Source organism: Mugil cephalus, chromosome 10 (genome assembly GCF_022458985.1).
Source record: "Mugil cephalus isolate CIBA_MC_2020 chromosome 10, CIBA_Mcephalus_1.1, whole genome shotgun sequence".
In the NCBI taxonomy this organism is placed as follows: domain Eukaryota; kingdom Metazoa; phylum Chordata; class Actinopteri; order Mugiliformes; family Mugilidae; genus Mugil; species Mugil cephalus.
Genome location: NC_061779.1, coordinates 25,705,388 through 25,720,108, shown reverse-complemented (window position 1 = coordinate 25,720,108; position 14,721 = coordinate 25,705,388). Strand labels below are relative to the sequence as shown.

Below are 14,721 nucleotides of genomic sequence, written 5' to 3'. Positions count from 1 at the left end.
TATTAAATCCTGATGATCCAGCTGACAATGCCCTCAACTGAGCAGTCTGATCCCAACACCTACTGTGTGTGACAAAGAGAAGTAAGGCTACGTATCCATGTTTTTCATTTTTTTATTTTATTTTTTTTACTTTTTTATTTTTACCGGTATTCACATACGGATATTGTTTTTGTTATTTGAGTGCTCATATTTTTTTTTCATGTTTTCCCTAACATGAAGCCAACATCACAGTGGTGCTCTTACAAGCTCAATTATCTGTTCTTTTTTCTTTTTTTTTTAAAAAACAACACTGCTTAAAAGCACATTTCACACACGTAACTTGGGACATACACTACCAGTCAAAAAAAACTTGGGTAGTCTCAGCACACTCGAGCTCCATCACTCAATCTATCCAGTGAACATCATCCAGACTAAAACAACACATTAGTACTGATATGAGCTCGGGGTGAAATTGAAGATTGTATCATGAGAATGGAAATGGTTGAAGACAGAAGGCAATGAACATGGAGATAAGCAGACCTGGAACGTGAGTGTTCATGCAGTAGTCAGTGGGGCTGATTCACTAAGAAATAGATTGAAGCAAATAATTATATCACTGCAGAGCGTCTCCGCGTGCGTTTCCACTGAAAGCCATAAAATTAGAGTTACAGTCCCTCTGCTGCATCTTTTCTGTGCAAAAGGTGCTGTGGGTGAAATAAACCTCTTCCTATAAAATTTCTGTACACAAGCAAAGTGCTAAATGTTTTATTCATCACGACTGATGGTTTTCTCTGAGCTCTGGTGATTTAACACTGCTTTCTATACAAGATAGAGGGAGCAGCAGCTGCACTTAAGTGGTGAACCAAGAACAGAATCTATACTTGATTTCTCAAGGCAAATTTTCAGGACATTAAACGTCTGTCTACAGTTTTACCTTTCAATGAACAATAATCAAAACACAACATGCCTGAAACCCAGATACCAGTGATGATGATGCAGGGCTCCAGACTAACTTTTTTCTACTATGACCATTGGTACACAGCTCAAAGAACTGAAATGGAACTACAGTCCAATGATTTTTTGGTGGTCAGCACTGATGCTTCATAGCATTAAGGTTCTGGGTTCAAATCCATTGTTCAACTTGAACCTTTCTGTGTGCCATTGTTTCACGTTTGCAAGGGGAACTTCCTGGTTTCATCATGTCAGTTGGTGATATTGTTTGTTGCTTCCATTTCATTAGATTATGTTTTACTAAGGTTTGGTCCAACTGGCTTAATTCATTAATGGATGGAACTTCTCAGCTAGGCATTTATTGAAGCTAAGCCACTTAACATTACATTAAGTTCCATAATGAGATCATTTTTGATGTGTTGTTTTTTTTCTTTCTTTCTTGTCATTGCATGTGAAAGTGTTAATCAACATGGATCTTACTTGCACCAGAAGTAGCGTGAACATTACGTGCAAGATTAAAAAGTGTAGTATTATACTTATGGTTGTTGTTTGAAATGCTGGTCCGCCACATTAACAACTCTTGTTTATTATATCACGTAATAGGTCAACTGGAAATATTAACGCCGTATTAACGCTGAAAAGACACCATCGTCACCTGGTGTGGAAGAGGAGAATGGTTATTCGATTTTCTTGTGCTGCATGTAAACTGGGACATGGACTGTAGCGAGAAAGTCAAATTTTGAGCATAGCTCGATTAAGCTCTGCATGTAAACGCACTGACTGTATGTGCTGTACCCTGCTGTACCACACAAAGATAATCTTAGCTACATAGGTTGGTTTTGTTTGCTTTTCCATCCCAGGATCAGGCAGAAACATCATAAGCAACATGCGCTCAAAACTTGGTTACACAGAAAAAATTGATATGAAATGATAAATAACATTGAGTTTAACAACACAGTTGTTGTAGGTTGGGTTATGAATTGATTTCTGCCATACTGAATTGTTAAACAAAACATTAGCATGTTCAGTCTAGTAATTATTTCATTAATTCATACTGTATCGATCCCAAACGGCGAACACATTTTTCTGCATTTGACCCATCCATTTGTTCACACAGTAGTGTGTACACACACAGAGCAGTAGGCTTCCCATTGTGTAGTGCCTGGGGAGCAGGAGGCGGTTAGATGCTTGCTCAATTAAAAAATGGGTGAAAAGACTTAACCAATCTCTCCCAAAACCTGTCTCCTGTGTTAGTAAACCTCATTGTCTCTTCTCTGCTGATCATTTTCCTGTCATATTTCTCTGAGCATGAATAGTTCCCATTTACAGATGACTCCATGACCCAATGAGACGTCGTCCTCGTCTGTATAACTGCCAGGACAGATTTTATTATGTTCCTGCTTCATTAGAAGTCAGAATAAAATGAGAAAAGTCTGACAGATCAGAAAGGAGAGGAGAAATTAAAATTACCCAATTCCATTCAAGCACTCATTAAAGTGGGCTTATGGTTAAACAAATACTGTCCATCAGACCTTGGACTTTTATTGATTTCCAAATTTGAGTTGGTTTAATGCTACTCAGCAGAAAAGCTGCACAGATCTTCAGTGTTATTTTTAATGAAGTAAAGGTGTCTCAAGGACTTCCCACCAACACTGTTAGCCTCTTTTAATCACAAGGGTTTGTCTAACTGCACACTTTCTTCTATGGAAGCAGGGAGTTGCTTTTATCAGACAGTAGACAAAAACAGCTGCTGGAGTGACAACACTTTCTCTGAATATCAGACACAAGATTTATATTTCATGTAGGTGTTGTGGCTTCTTTCTATTTGTAAATACTTTGTGTTATTTCTGCAGAAAATTACACCCTTATGTTTCATTGTCTCAGTAAAGAAATTCTTACTGACTTATATTCTGTTGGATTTGTGGCATGGATCATTATGTTATACGGTTTGGTAAAAAGTATGAAACATTTATTGTGACGTGATAATAATGACTCATTCTCTAAAAGCTCCACTGCTCCTGAATTCAGGTTTTTGCCATCTCATAATTTATTTCTAATAATTCAAGAACAAACTGAGCTTAAAGTTTGGATTACTGACATTCTGAGTAGCTTCACAGGACTATATTCCAGATGTGAGCAAAATCGACAGAGGTGTACACTTCTCTTTCAGTGACAGGATATATTACAGTGGAGAATACATACTGTAGTTAAGGGCTGTGGATAAACAGCAGTGACAGGCCACCACGTATGTTGATATTTCCTCATCTGTTATTCTGTTCATATCTTTACAATTTGCCCATCTGTGCTTGAAATGTTATAGCTTCTGCTTAGTTATTGCATCTGATACACACACAATATATTAATTTTCCTCTCTACTGAAATACAAGGTTGACCAACGTTGATTCCCCATTTAACTGGTTTCTTTATCTAACTATGTACTAATTATGTACACTACCAGTCAAAAGTTTGGACATATTTTCTTTTTAAATTGAACGATGAGCTCCAAACTGTGAAGCTCCAAACCTTTGACTGGTAGTGTACATGGACATAAATGATTGAAAACAATCCTTATCACACTCATACTGCACTGTAGAAGGCAAACTTAACCAACTACCGATAACGTAATAAATTTGACATGTTTAAAATGTAATAGGCCAATAACGTAATAACTGGCCAATAACATAAAACAGTCAATAATGTAATAACATACCAATATAACTTTATTCAACTTTTTATTATTATATTGTTATATATCTGTGATAAAAATATATTTGTATATTTAACTTGATGGTTAGAATGATTTCTAGTCCTGCCTGCCGCTCCTTAGCCTATCAAGCTAACTCCAAATGAAGTGGAAGCACATGTTTGCAAACGTACCGTATGATCTGAAATATATATGATATGTAACTCAGTTTAGTTTAGTTTTATTAATTTCAAACATTCACTCTTGTGAACACTCACTCTTGAAGATCGTCATTTTTTTTAGTTAAGGATTTTTTGAATTGTTCTCCAAACTTCCTTACTTCCTTTCTAACACACATGGTGAAAGGTAATCACTGATTAATTTTCTTCAGTTAATTTTGTTAAATTCTTATATATACCACAATCTTATATATTTAGTGGAAGAGGATAAAACATTATTGAGTGTACTCAAAGTTAAGTTGATAATATCAAGGGGTATCAACCAAAAGTGTCTGCATGTGTGTGTGTTTTAGTTGATGACTTCTGGTAAAATATTGTGGAAATGAATGGTTCAGTGTATATATATGTGTGTGTGTGTGTATATATATATATATATATATGTATATATATATATGTGTGTGTGTGTGTGTGTGTGTGTGTGTGTGTGTGTGTGAATATGTGTGTGTGTATATGTGTATATATATATATATATATATATATACACACACACACACACACCACACACACAACCAAAACACACACACACACACATCTATATAAACTACAAAAACAATCCAATCATCCCTGCATGGGGGTGTGATATCTGTGTCATCCTCAAGCTCAGGTCCTCTATCAGGAGCCTGGAGTATGAGGGTCTGTGGGTATTCAGCTGTTCCTAGGACTGCGCCCTTCTAGATGAGCTATCAGGTGTTTGTTCTGGGATTATTGAAGCAACTGTCCCAGTTTGGGGTTCACTGCCCTGAGTGCTCCTACTAACACTAGGACCACGCTCACCTTAATCTTCCACATCCGTTCCAGCTGCTCTTTCAACTCTTTCAACTTCTCAACCTTTTTGCATTCCTACTTTCTGATGTTGGTGTCAGCTGGTATCTCCACATCTATCACCACCACCTTCTTCTGTTCTTTGTCCACCACTATGTCTGGTTGGTTAGCCAGACATTGGTTGTTTTTCTGGAAGCTGAAGTCCCACAGAACCTTGGCACTATTGTTCTCAACCACCTTCCAACCTTGGGACTTGGGTGCTTCTATTCCATACTGGGTACAGAAGATCCTGTACACTCTCCCAGCTACTTGGTTGTGCCTCTTCATGTACACTGATCCGGCTAGTTACTATGTGCTGGACCGTCTCAGGGGCATCTTTGCACAGTCTGCACCTTGAGTTTGATCTGCTCTGGTAGATCTAGTCCTCTATGGCTCTTGTACTTAAGGCCTGTTCCTGTGCTCTCTTAGCACTTTGTCATTTGGGGCCATTTTATTGGTGTGCTCTTTGATTTTTAATGTTTCATTCTGGACCGTGGCCTTGATGCTCACTAGTCCTCAGCCTCCCTGGTTGTGGTTGAATTCCTTGTGGCCTCCTCATGGTTTCCATTAGCCTGTGGGAAACCAGGGTACTTGTAGCTAACTTGGATGTTACCTATGTTGCCCTCTGGTAGGTCGACCCCTTCAGTTCTGATCATTTTGCCTCAGATCCTGGTGGTGTGGATCCGTGAGTCGATTTCTCGGTCATTCTTGGGTTCAGGTTTATGCAGAACAGCAGTACTGATAGCGCCTTGGTATATGCCGCAGTTGATGTTGATTTGGGCACCACTAGCCATTGGCCATTGGTGTTGTGTGATACCTCTCTTTCCCATATGCCCTTCCAGTATTCTTCCTCCTCAGCTCTTGATGGGTCTGACCGGTTGTTATTTCCCTGCCCTGTCATTTTATGTGCCCTGTCACTTCGTGGCTGAGTTGCTGTCATTCCCAATTGCTTCCACTTTGTTACAATAGCACTGACAGTTGGCTGTGGAATATTTAGTGGTGAGAAAATTTCACGACTGGACTTGTCGCACAGGTGGCCTCCTATCACAATCCCATACTGGAATTCATTGAGTGGCCCATTTTTTCTCAAATGTTTGTAGAAGCAGTCTGTATACCTAGGTGCTTTTACAACTGTAGCCATGGAAGTGATTGGAACACCTGAATTAAGTCATCTAGATCTTTATGACTGAATGCTTCAGAATGAGATTGCTAAGGTCAGATGCCTGTCTGTTGGTGCCTGCGATTTCTGCGCAGTTCTGAATGTTCCAGAGGCAGCTTTCCCATAAGGGAAGGTGTTGGCTGTGTTGTGATTTCCTTATACCCTTCCAGACTTGTCTCTTGCGATCAGTTATTTATTCGTTCCTGTTTCTACTAGTGTATTAATTATTAAGTATTTGCATTTTTGAAACTTACTCTGTCCCAAAGACTTTTTCACTGCTCATAAATAAATACATTCGATTTCGTAGATTGGCTTCGATTCAGTGACCCCGAATGTTGCTGTAGATATATACAAGAGCATTCCATAACCTCCTGAAGCTCTTCATATTATGCAATCATGTAGTCAGGCATGCTCTCACCCAAGGTTATGGTTTTCGACCTTATTATACCAGCGTGTATATTTAGTTGTCTGCTTTACTGTGTCTAATTATTTCATTTTTTCCCTTTCATTATTAGTTTCTCTGTGTCAACTATAAATTGAATTGCTTTATTCTCCTCTCAGCTGCTGCTTTTCCATGCAAATCTTCCCTTCGGTTTTTTCCCCTCTATCTTACTCCCGATTCTTGCTGTAACTGATGAAAGGCTGTAATTGTCTTTCATCTCTTTGTCAGCTGATTAGTCTGAGATTGTGTGTGTTTTTGTGCACAGCAGGTTGTTCACTTTGTAAGGTGACTGTCAAAAGTTCAACTTTGATAAAGGAACTGTTCTGTACACTAAAACATGGCTGGCACAGTGTGCTCCTCATTGCTTTTTATTCATAAAAAGATTCATTTTTGCTTTCACAAAGTGCTGTGTCCCTTGATTCTGTTGTAGTTCCTCACCAGTGCTTGATTTACACATTTGTATGACAGAGGCGTTCATGGAGAACAATGACATTCACTCCCCTTAACAATTGTATGAGAAATGTTGACTACTTGTCCTCAACCTCAGATATTGGCGGATAGCAGTTCGGGATGTTGGTCTGGCTAATATAGAGCTTATGTTTCCTTCCTTTTTTTCAGAATCCCAGTGCTAGGTTATGCCAGGTCAGTTTCCACAATGAAGACGAATTTGAAGGACACACAAACAACAAAACGGACTTGACTGCCTCTGTGTCAGTCCATGCTTTTAGAACGTTGTGATCATAATTAATTAATTGCAAATTAAGACAAGATAATCCTTTAATTTATCCTACAGTAGAGAAATTCTACTCAACCGTTGTACATGTACTGTTTACTAGGGGTGTAACAATTTGTTTTAACAATGATTCGATTCACGATTTGTAGTTGTCGATACGATTCAGGGATGATTTTAGGTCATTTAGAACGATACGATCCCAAACGATTCCGTGACTTGAAATCGATTCAGTAACTTTTTAGCCAAAAATTAAACCAGTGTGACTGAAATAAACACCTACTCAGTGTTTCCTCTACATTCATTTAAGAGTGGCGAGCTGCAACAGATAACTATCTTCCTCAGTATCTCCTCTTTGGGGTTCTCAATCTACCGGTTACCGTCACTTTTTAAACTTCCTCAAGTGTCTCGGTCTGCTGGACGGTGCTCGGTTTATCAGTAAGGAACAAGGTTATTATGGCCCAGAAGTTTAACACCACATGTCCGTTTCTGTTTATTATCTGCTCTTTTGAGCGCTGACGTTCTCACTACACGCTGGTCTGTTGCGTTATTTCCTAGAACTGATACAATCGACTGATTACCTTTTAAATCGATATTAGATCGATGTGTCGTCCAGACAGCCAACTTGCCGAGTACGGATCGATGTAGCTGGATCGTAGGAAAATAAATTGATTCATGGATGTAGTGGATGAATCGTTACACCCCTACTGTTTACTGAACATACCTCAAAGGTTGAAGTTTCCATTTTATGATGTGGCTCGTTGTGTTCTGCAAAAGTGTAGAAGAGTCTGCCGTTAATACTGACAAAAAATTCTTCATTGTGTTTCGGTGCTTACCAGACACATTCCTTCATGATTGTTTAACTGTTTAACAGTGTCTAACAGTTTGACATGTTGGCGCTTGGCAGAGGCTTTGATTAATAGCTTAATATGGAGGCTGGTTGTCATAGAAATGGTCTGTGAGGCAGAATTAGAAAGGTTGCCAACAAAGGCCTCATAGTAGAAGTCATGGTAACAAACTCGTATGTGCTCAGAAGTATGTCTAAGTGCTTGCTGGTTAATTTTAGTACATGCAGCCAAACTGTGGGTGTGTGTCATTAATTGTCTCTGCCATTGTCTTACATGGCAGAGAAAGGACTCATCTGAAGCTCTGATCAATGTCATATTGTAAGAAATTTCAGTGATAAAAGTATAGAATCCAAATGTTTTCTAAAATTTTCTGATAAAAAGCACTTGAAGCAATGCAGTTTTGAACTTTTGCTGAAAAGTAAAATGATGACCTTGGGAAATTTAATGTCATTACTTATTTCCTAAATTACTTAAATGTTACATTTAACATAACATAAAATTAACATAAAAACTTAATTAGTTTGACCCTGATTTCCGTCTCCAGTGAATGGTCTGCTGAAATGAAATGAAATCTATTGCAGGAGACCTGAGGTGTGAAAGGTTAAAAATTTGGGAACAGGTGATAAGACTAAACCGACTACATTGCTTTGTTTATGCCTTGAGTTTTGTGTTGCTGGACTTGGTGTGAACAGGAATGTTGTGTTTTCGATCTGTGACACTCCAGCCACATAGTGGGTGATGGTGTGTTCCTCCTCTTGTTGCTGTCTTCCTTTCTATCCATTCTGAGATATCTAATTATATTTTTGACAAAACCCAGTTTAGATATTCACGTGTTTGTCTGATGTTTTTTTTTTTCTTCCTCCTTACCTCCTGTCTTTGTGTTAAGGATTCTGTCATGCACTCTACTGTCTAAAAAGGCTAAACCATCTCCACTGATGATCTCCTGTGTGAACTGGATTTTGCTGATTGATGTGTTGTGTGAAAGCTTTTGTTAAAACTAGCTTAGGACTCATTCTTTGAATATCTGGTCGTTAACGGATCCTAGTCCTGAAAGTTTGGGTTGGGCGCCACCCACAGATGTGCCTAATGAAACGCAAATTCCCTGCCAGTCCTTAAGAACTAAAAAGCTGCTTGAATGAGAAGGGAAATGTCTTCAAGAAACCCACTGGGTTGAGCTTTTATTTTCTAATGAATGACTAAAAACCTTGACAGACATAATGGTCACAGTCTGGAGCTAAATTGAAAATGTCTAACAGTCGTATACACTGGATCATCTTTGGATTAGATTAGACTGCTGTTATTTTGCAAGGTTGTAAAACTCTTTGATTGTGCCAACTGAAATTTATACAGAGAGCTACATAAGCTGTGTACAGAATGTGACCTCTGTTATCACAATTCAGTAATTCAATTTGAATGTAATTAACCAGAAACGACAGCAAGGAATGCAAATTAATACTCAGCAAAAGTGACTGCAGCTCTCCGACAGCCTGCAGAAATTGAAGCTCAGTTGTGCATGTTTCACTAGCAATCATAAAGATAAAATCTCTTTTTGTGCTCCTATAAATATCTGTTAAGTTACAGGAACAATCATCCTCTTGTCAGTGGTCATTTTACAAATTTGTGGTAAATCAAATGGGACTTAACTTGACATCCCATTTTTCAAATTTAAAAAACAAACAAGCAAACAAACAAAAAATCACATTCAGACTCATATTAAATAGGAGACAGTACACATCTCGCATCATTTAAAGGGCTCCTGATTGACCCCAAATAAAGTTCAGCACTCCTAGTAGACTTTTCCTGACATTTCCTTAGTCACATCTTACAGCGAAGACATGGTCCACAGAGAGCTTCCAAAGCATCAGAGGGATCTCATCAGTCAGGAGAAGGGTACAGAATAATTTCCAAGGCATTAAATATACCATGGAACACAGTGAACACCGTCATTGTCCAGTGGAGAAAATATGGCACAATAACAGCATTACCAAGAACTAGATGTCCCTCCAAAATTGAGAAATTCATCAAGGAGATTGCCAAGAGGCCTACGGCAACATTAAAAAAGCTGCAGAAATTGCTTCCAAGTACTGGTGTACATGTGATAAGACGGAAGACGGAAAGCTTTTCTTACCGTTACGTTCCTCTTTACAGCTCACAAAAGAGACCATAACACTGACGACCTGTAAACAACAACCCAGGGTGCAAGTGTGGCAAAGGAGCATTTATTTACAAATTAGGTTAAAAAAAATGTTTTCTGAAGGAAGATCTGTGAGGGGCTGTGCCAAACAAATGAAACAAAGCATAACAAAAAATGGTCAGGTTTATCAATGTCTGAACGTGAAAATTAAAAGAAACAAAATGCCTGCCTATCTTATCTAAAACTGGGGCTTTTACAAAACTTAAAGTCATTAGTGCAGCAACAGTGTAAACTATGTGAGTGCAGTGTGTATAGGGTACCCCAACCTTACCTAGGCTCTACCTTCCCACCACGAACCTTTAAACACAAACAATAGCAGGGCCCAACAAGCACAAGGAGAAGAGGCATGAAGCAAGAGAGCCCAAAGAGTTCAAGGTCTTTAAATTACTTCCTCTGCCTCTGATTGGCCAGCTGGTGAGGGGAGTGAGCCAATACGGCCTCATTCTGAAGCTCACAGGTGGCAGCTAATTTTCCAAACACCCACCTGTAGGAAAAGAGGGAGAGAGAGACACACACAGATAAACCTTCCACTCTTGACATGCAACACTTACAAAGAAAAAGTTCCAAGCCCAGATAAATTTTGCAAAAACACAACAGAACCCTCCCAAAAGTGTGTGGTGAAATGTGGGTGATCTAAAGATGGCAGTGCACAGGAGATGCTCTCGCAATCTGAGAGATTTTGAGAATTTCTGGAAAGAAGAGGGGCAAATATCGCCAGGTCAAGGTGTACTGTGTTGATATCCTACCCCAAAAAATACTGAATTGTGTAAAAAAACATCAAAAGGTGTTTCAACAAAAGGTTTGTTTAAGGGTGTGTACATTTATGCAACTACGTCATTTCAGTTTTCTGTTTCTACTACCCTTCTAAATTGTACAGTTGAGTTGTACAGGTTTCATTAAAGCCTCGAAAGGTTCTGAAATTATTGTTTTTTCTTTGTTTTGTTTTCACCTGACATTTAACAGGGGTGTGTAGACGTTTTATATCAACTGTATGTGTGACCCAACCTGAAAATGAAGGCCCTATGAAGTGGGTGTGGGGTGGCTTTATTGGTGGCATTGTTGTGTCATTTATTCAGAATTCAAGGCAACATGAGATAATAATTACATCTGGCAACATAACACAGGAGGATGGAGTGCTGCATTGATAATAACTGGTCTTCACAATCATATATAAACCCAACCAATATAGTTTGGGATGAAATGTACTGAAGGGTGAAGGCAAAGCAGCCAACGGTTCTTAGCATAGGTATTTAGGAACTCCTTCAAGACTGTTGGGAAATCTCAGAGTGATAACCTCATGAGTAACAAGTAAACAAAGAAAACATCGAATGTCAGCTTTCAAAATGTGCTTGTTGGTCTGAAAATCAGTGTTGAGTTAATTAGTATGATGATCACCAGACCTCATAATTAATAGCTGCAGAATGACTAAATGTGTCTGTTAGTCGTCTTCTCTGGATGTCAGAGCCTCGGTAATCTGCTGTCAACCATGTTTTTGATTAATCCTGTCAACTGAACAGTGTCAGCAGAAAGAAATTAGGGGAAAACAACTCAAATCATCCGTGAACAAATCTCCTGCTCAGCAATTAGTGCAGTTGATGTCTAAACGGCAGCAACAATACCTACTATTTATTTAAACGTTTAGCATATCCAGTTGTGAAAATATTTGAGAGGAAATCAGAAAGGAGACACAGTCTAGTTATTAATACTGACAGTTTAGTGCTAGTGCTAGTAACATGACTCTACAGATGCTCGTCTGTTGGTTGGTCAGTCCATCCTTAACATACCAGCCATAGCATGAAATGTTCCAATAATTGGCTGAATGGCTATATGACGGATGATCCCCAAGGATGGACTGTGATACCTATAGTTTTTGTGTAGCACTCATAAAAACTGTGATTTATGATAAAACATCCTTGAAACTAAAAGCGTTATTATTGAATTTACTCCTTAAAGCTTTTTCTACTCAACCTCAAGACATCTACTCTAACTCCACAATATGACAATATGACTAGTCATTGTAAATGAGACTAGAGACATTTAGAAATTGGTTTAGATTAAGCACCTTATTTATTCTCAGCTTCCACACGGAAGATTCCACTCATCACTTTGGCTTCGGGCCAGTTTCCATCAGAGCTGTTCTTTCTGTGATTGTCGTTTCAGACGCCCCCGCTCATCACAGATTTGTGAAATGAGCCTCTGGTTTCTGCTCCGTAAGCGGATTTCACTAAATTTTCACCCTGCTTTCATCTCCACATGAATCCCGCTGACATCAAGTTTAACTGGCGACTTTGCTGCTGTTCTCCTGCTCAGTGTGACACTTACAGCACAGTGAAGGTGGAACTGCAGCAAGGCCAGTCACAAGATCAAGGGCCGCACTCTCTCATGGGCTAATTCATGCATTTCTTTCTTTGCTTCTATGATGAACTGCTCCTGGGTGCTTGCCTGATAAAACAGTGAATAAAAGTAAACAATTGAATGAAAGTAAACAAAAGACAAGGACACATTGGCAGCTGTAGCTCAGGTTTAAGGATGTGGCAGCAATAGCTGTTGTGTTGGCGTTATTAGGCCTGATTTCTACACTGAAGTATCCTTCAACAAGACACGGAATCCTAAATCCTTTCAAAAATATAAGTTGTTCGCTTCAAGAGAGTTACATTGAAAGAAATGTAACCAAATCATACTGTGGATATAACACTTACAACACTAACTCAATTTGAATTAACTTATTCAGTCTTGCATGGGTCTCTTTCTGGCTGAGTTAATGAAAAACCATCTTGTCTACAGTCAAATAAAGCTCATATTCTTTCTATATCCTCCCTGTCTTTGTCGTTACGTGGTTGTTTGAATTGCTCCTGCCTGTAGATCAGCTGAACAGCATGAAAACAGGAGAGTGCTGGGTGCTGCATCACATGTGTAGCATATGTATAATCGTGCATTTGCATCACACAAATAAGGGGATAGCTAGATAGTTGTGCTTCTTCTCTAGTTTGTGCTTCTCACCTATGGTGTCATGTTTAGCCTACATCAGAACTTTCTCTTGTAATTGAGAACCACTAAATCCATCTTAACGTCAGAGATGCTTTTTCTGCCTTACTTCTTACCAGACCACATTTAGTTTCTTGGCTAATATAAAATATGGAATGATGGCAATTAAAGTTTCCCATTCACTTCAATGCAGTGACAGTCAACAATCTGTAGAGATTAGAGGGATCTACAACTGAACAATCACCAGCTTTACCTTCCACATTCAGCTGCCGACCAAAGGAACCAAACAGGACTAAACCCACTTTCTGTTCTCATCCTGACGAAGTGGTTGAATCTTCACATCCTACCATCTATTCACATTGTGGTTGTTTTATCACTTGTTTGGAGCAGACCTCTCTCCTGTTGTGTACACTTTCTCCTTTTTCATTTTACAGATCTCCAGTTGGCTGACTTTTTTTCTTTCTTTTTTTTTTTCCCAGCTGGATAACGTGGATGAGCAGGCGGCTCAGATCCGCAGAGAGCTGGATGGCAGGTTACAGCTGGCCGAGAAGATTGCCAGGGTGAGAAACACAGAACACATGTTGTTATTAGTGCTCATAAAATATTATTTCTTTTTATGTATCTTTTATTTCTGCCCTATTTCAGCTGTGTTTAGTTTCTTTTTCCAACAAAAATGAAAACCCACAACCTGAGACCTATATTAATGTACTGACGTATTAAATTTTAATCAGTATTTTTACTATATATTAGACCAGTATTTTTTAAAATAATTTTCAGTACATTAAGTTAAATATGGGTATATATAGCAAGCACGTGCAAAATAAACACTAGCACAAACAGACTTAATGATCCACGAGGGAAATTACTTTGTCACCACAGCTTCATTGCAAATAAAAGTAAACATTCAAAACCACAATAAAGATGTGGTTATATTAAATTTAATTATTTAATGACAGAAAAAAACATGTTAACGTTTTTTGAAGAACAATAATACCCAGTCTCTTCTTTTACTGCAGCACACAGCCTAAAACAGGCTGAAAACACAGAAAGGGGAACGGCCAAAATGCAAAACATGCAGTAGGAAGGAAGGCAGGAAGAAATAATAAGGTTCAGTTTCATGCAATTTACAGAGTGTATGAGGTGCTGCAGAAAGTAGGCAAAATAATCCAAACATGTCCAGAGAAAAATGGTAAACATGACGTCCAAATGAAAAAGTAATGCCACACAACATAGTCCATCCAGGAACAAACACAGGCGAGCACCACAGGACCAACAAACACAAGCGGAGAGACCGGACTATATGTGCACACACAGTAGATAACCAGGAAACAAGACAGGTGGAAACAGAGAAGCAAACTATCACAGGCAGGAAAATGCAAGTGAAGCAAAGCTATTAAAAGGCACATGGGCAAGGAACTTTTCAAATTAACAAAGAAGTAAGCTAAACAAATCTAGTTAGACGCCTTCATTTGCCCTATGTAAACGTTCACATATACACAAGGAATTCCTTCTGCATTTAAACCATCCAAACAGAAGACTTGAAGAAATGGGCAGCCATGCAGTGCACCCAGGGAGCAGTCTGGAGGTGTTTTAAGTGCTTACACAGGACATCATGAACATGGAGGGGATTGAACCAGTGACCTCACCTCATGGTCTGAAAGCTTTAGTCCATCATAGAGAAAAAGGTTTAAATAAACAGGAAGAAAGTTC

The 14,721-nt window shown here is 38.8% G+C and overlaps 1 protein-coding gene across 9 annotated transcripts in view; it reads left to right on the top strand.

Annotated features, from left to right (window-relative positions):
* The window catches only part of cadps2 (Ca++-dependent secretion activator 2), a 166,671-nt gene that overhangs the window by 60,528 nt on the left and 91,422 nt on the right, over positions 1–14,721 (top strand). For all 9 annotated transcript variants that reach the window (XM_047596395.1, XM_047596394.1, XM_047596399.1 and 6 more), the window contains one exon: positions 13,491–13,571. In XM_047596395.1, coding sequence (XP_047452351.1) covers positions 13,491–13,571 — 81 coding nt within the window. The remainder of the gene's footprint in view (positions 1–13,490; positions 13,572–14,721) is intronic.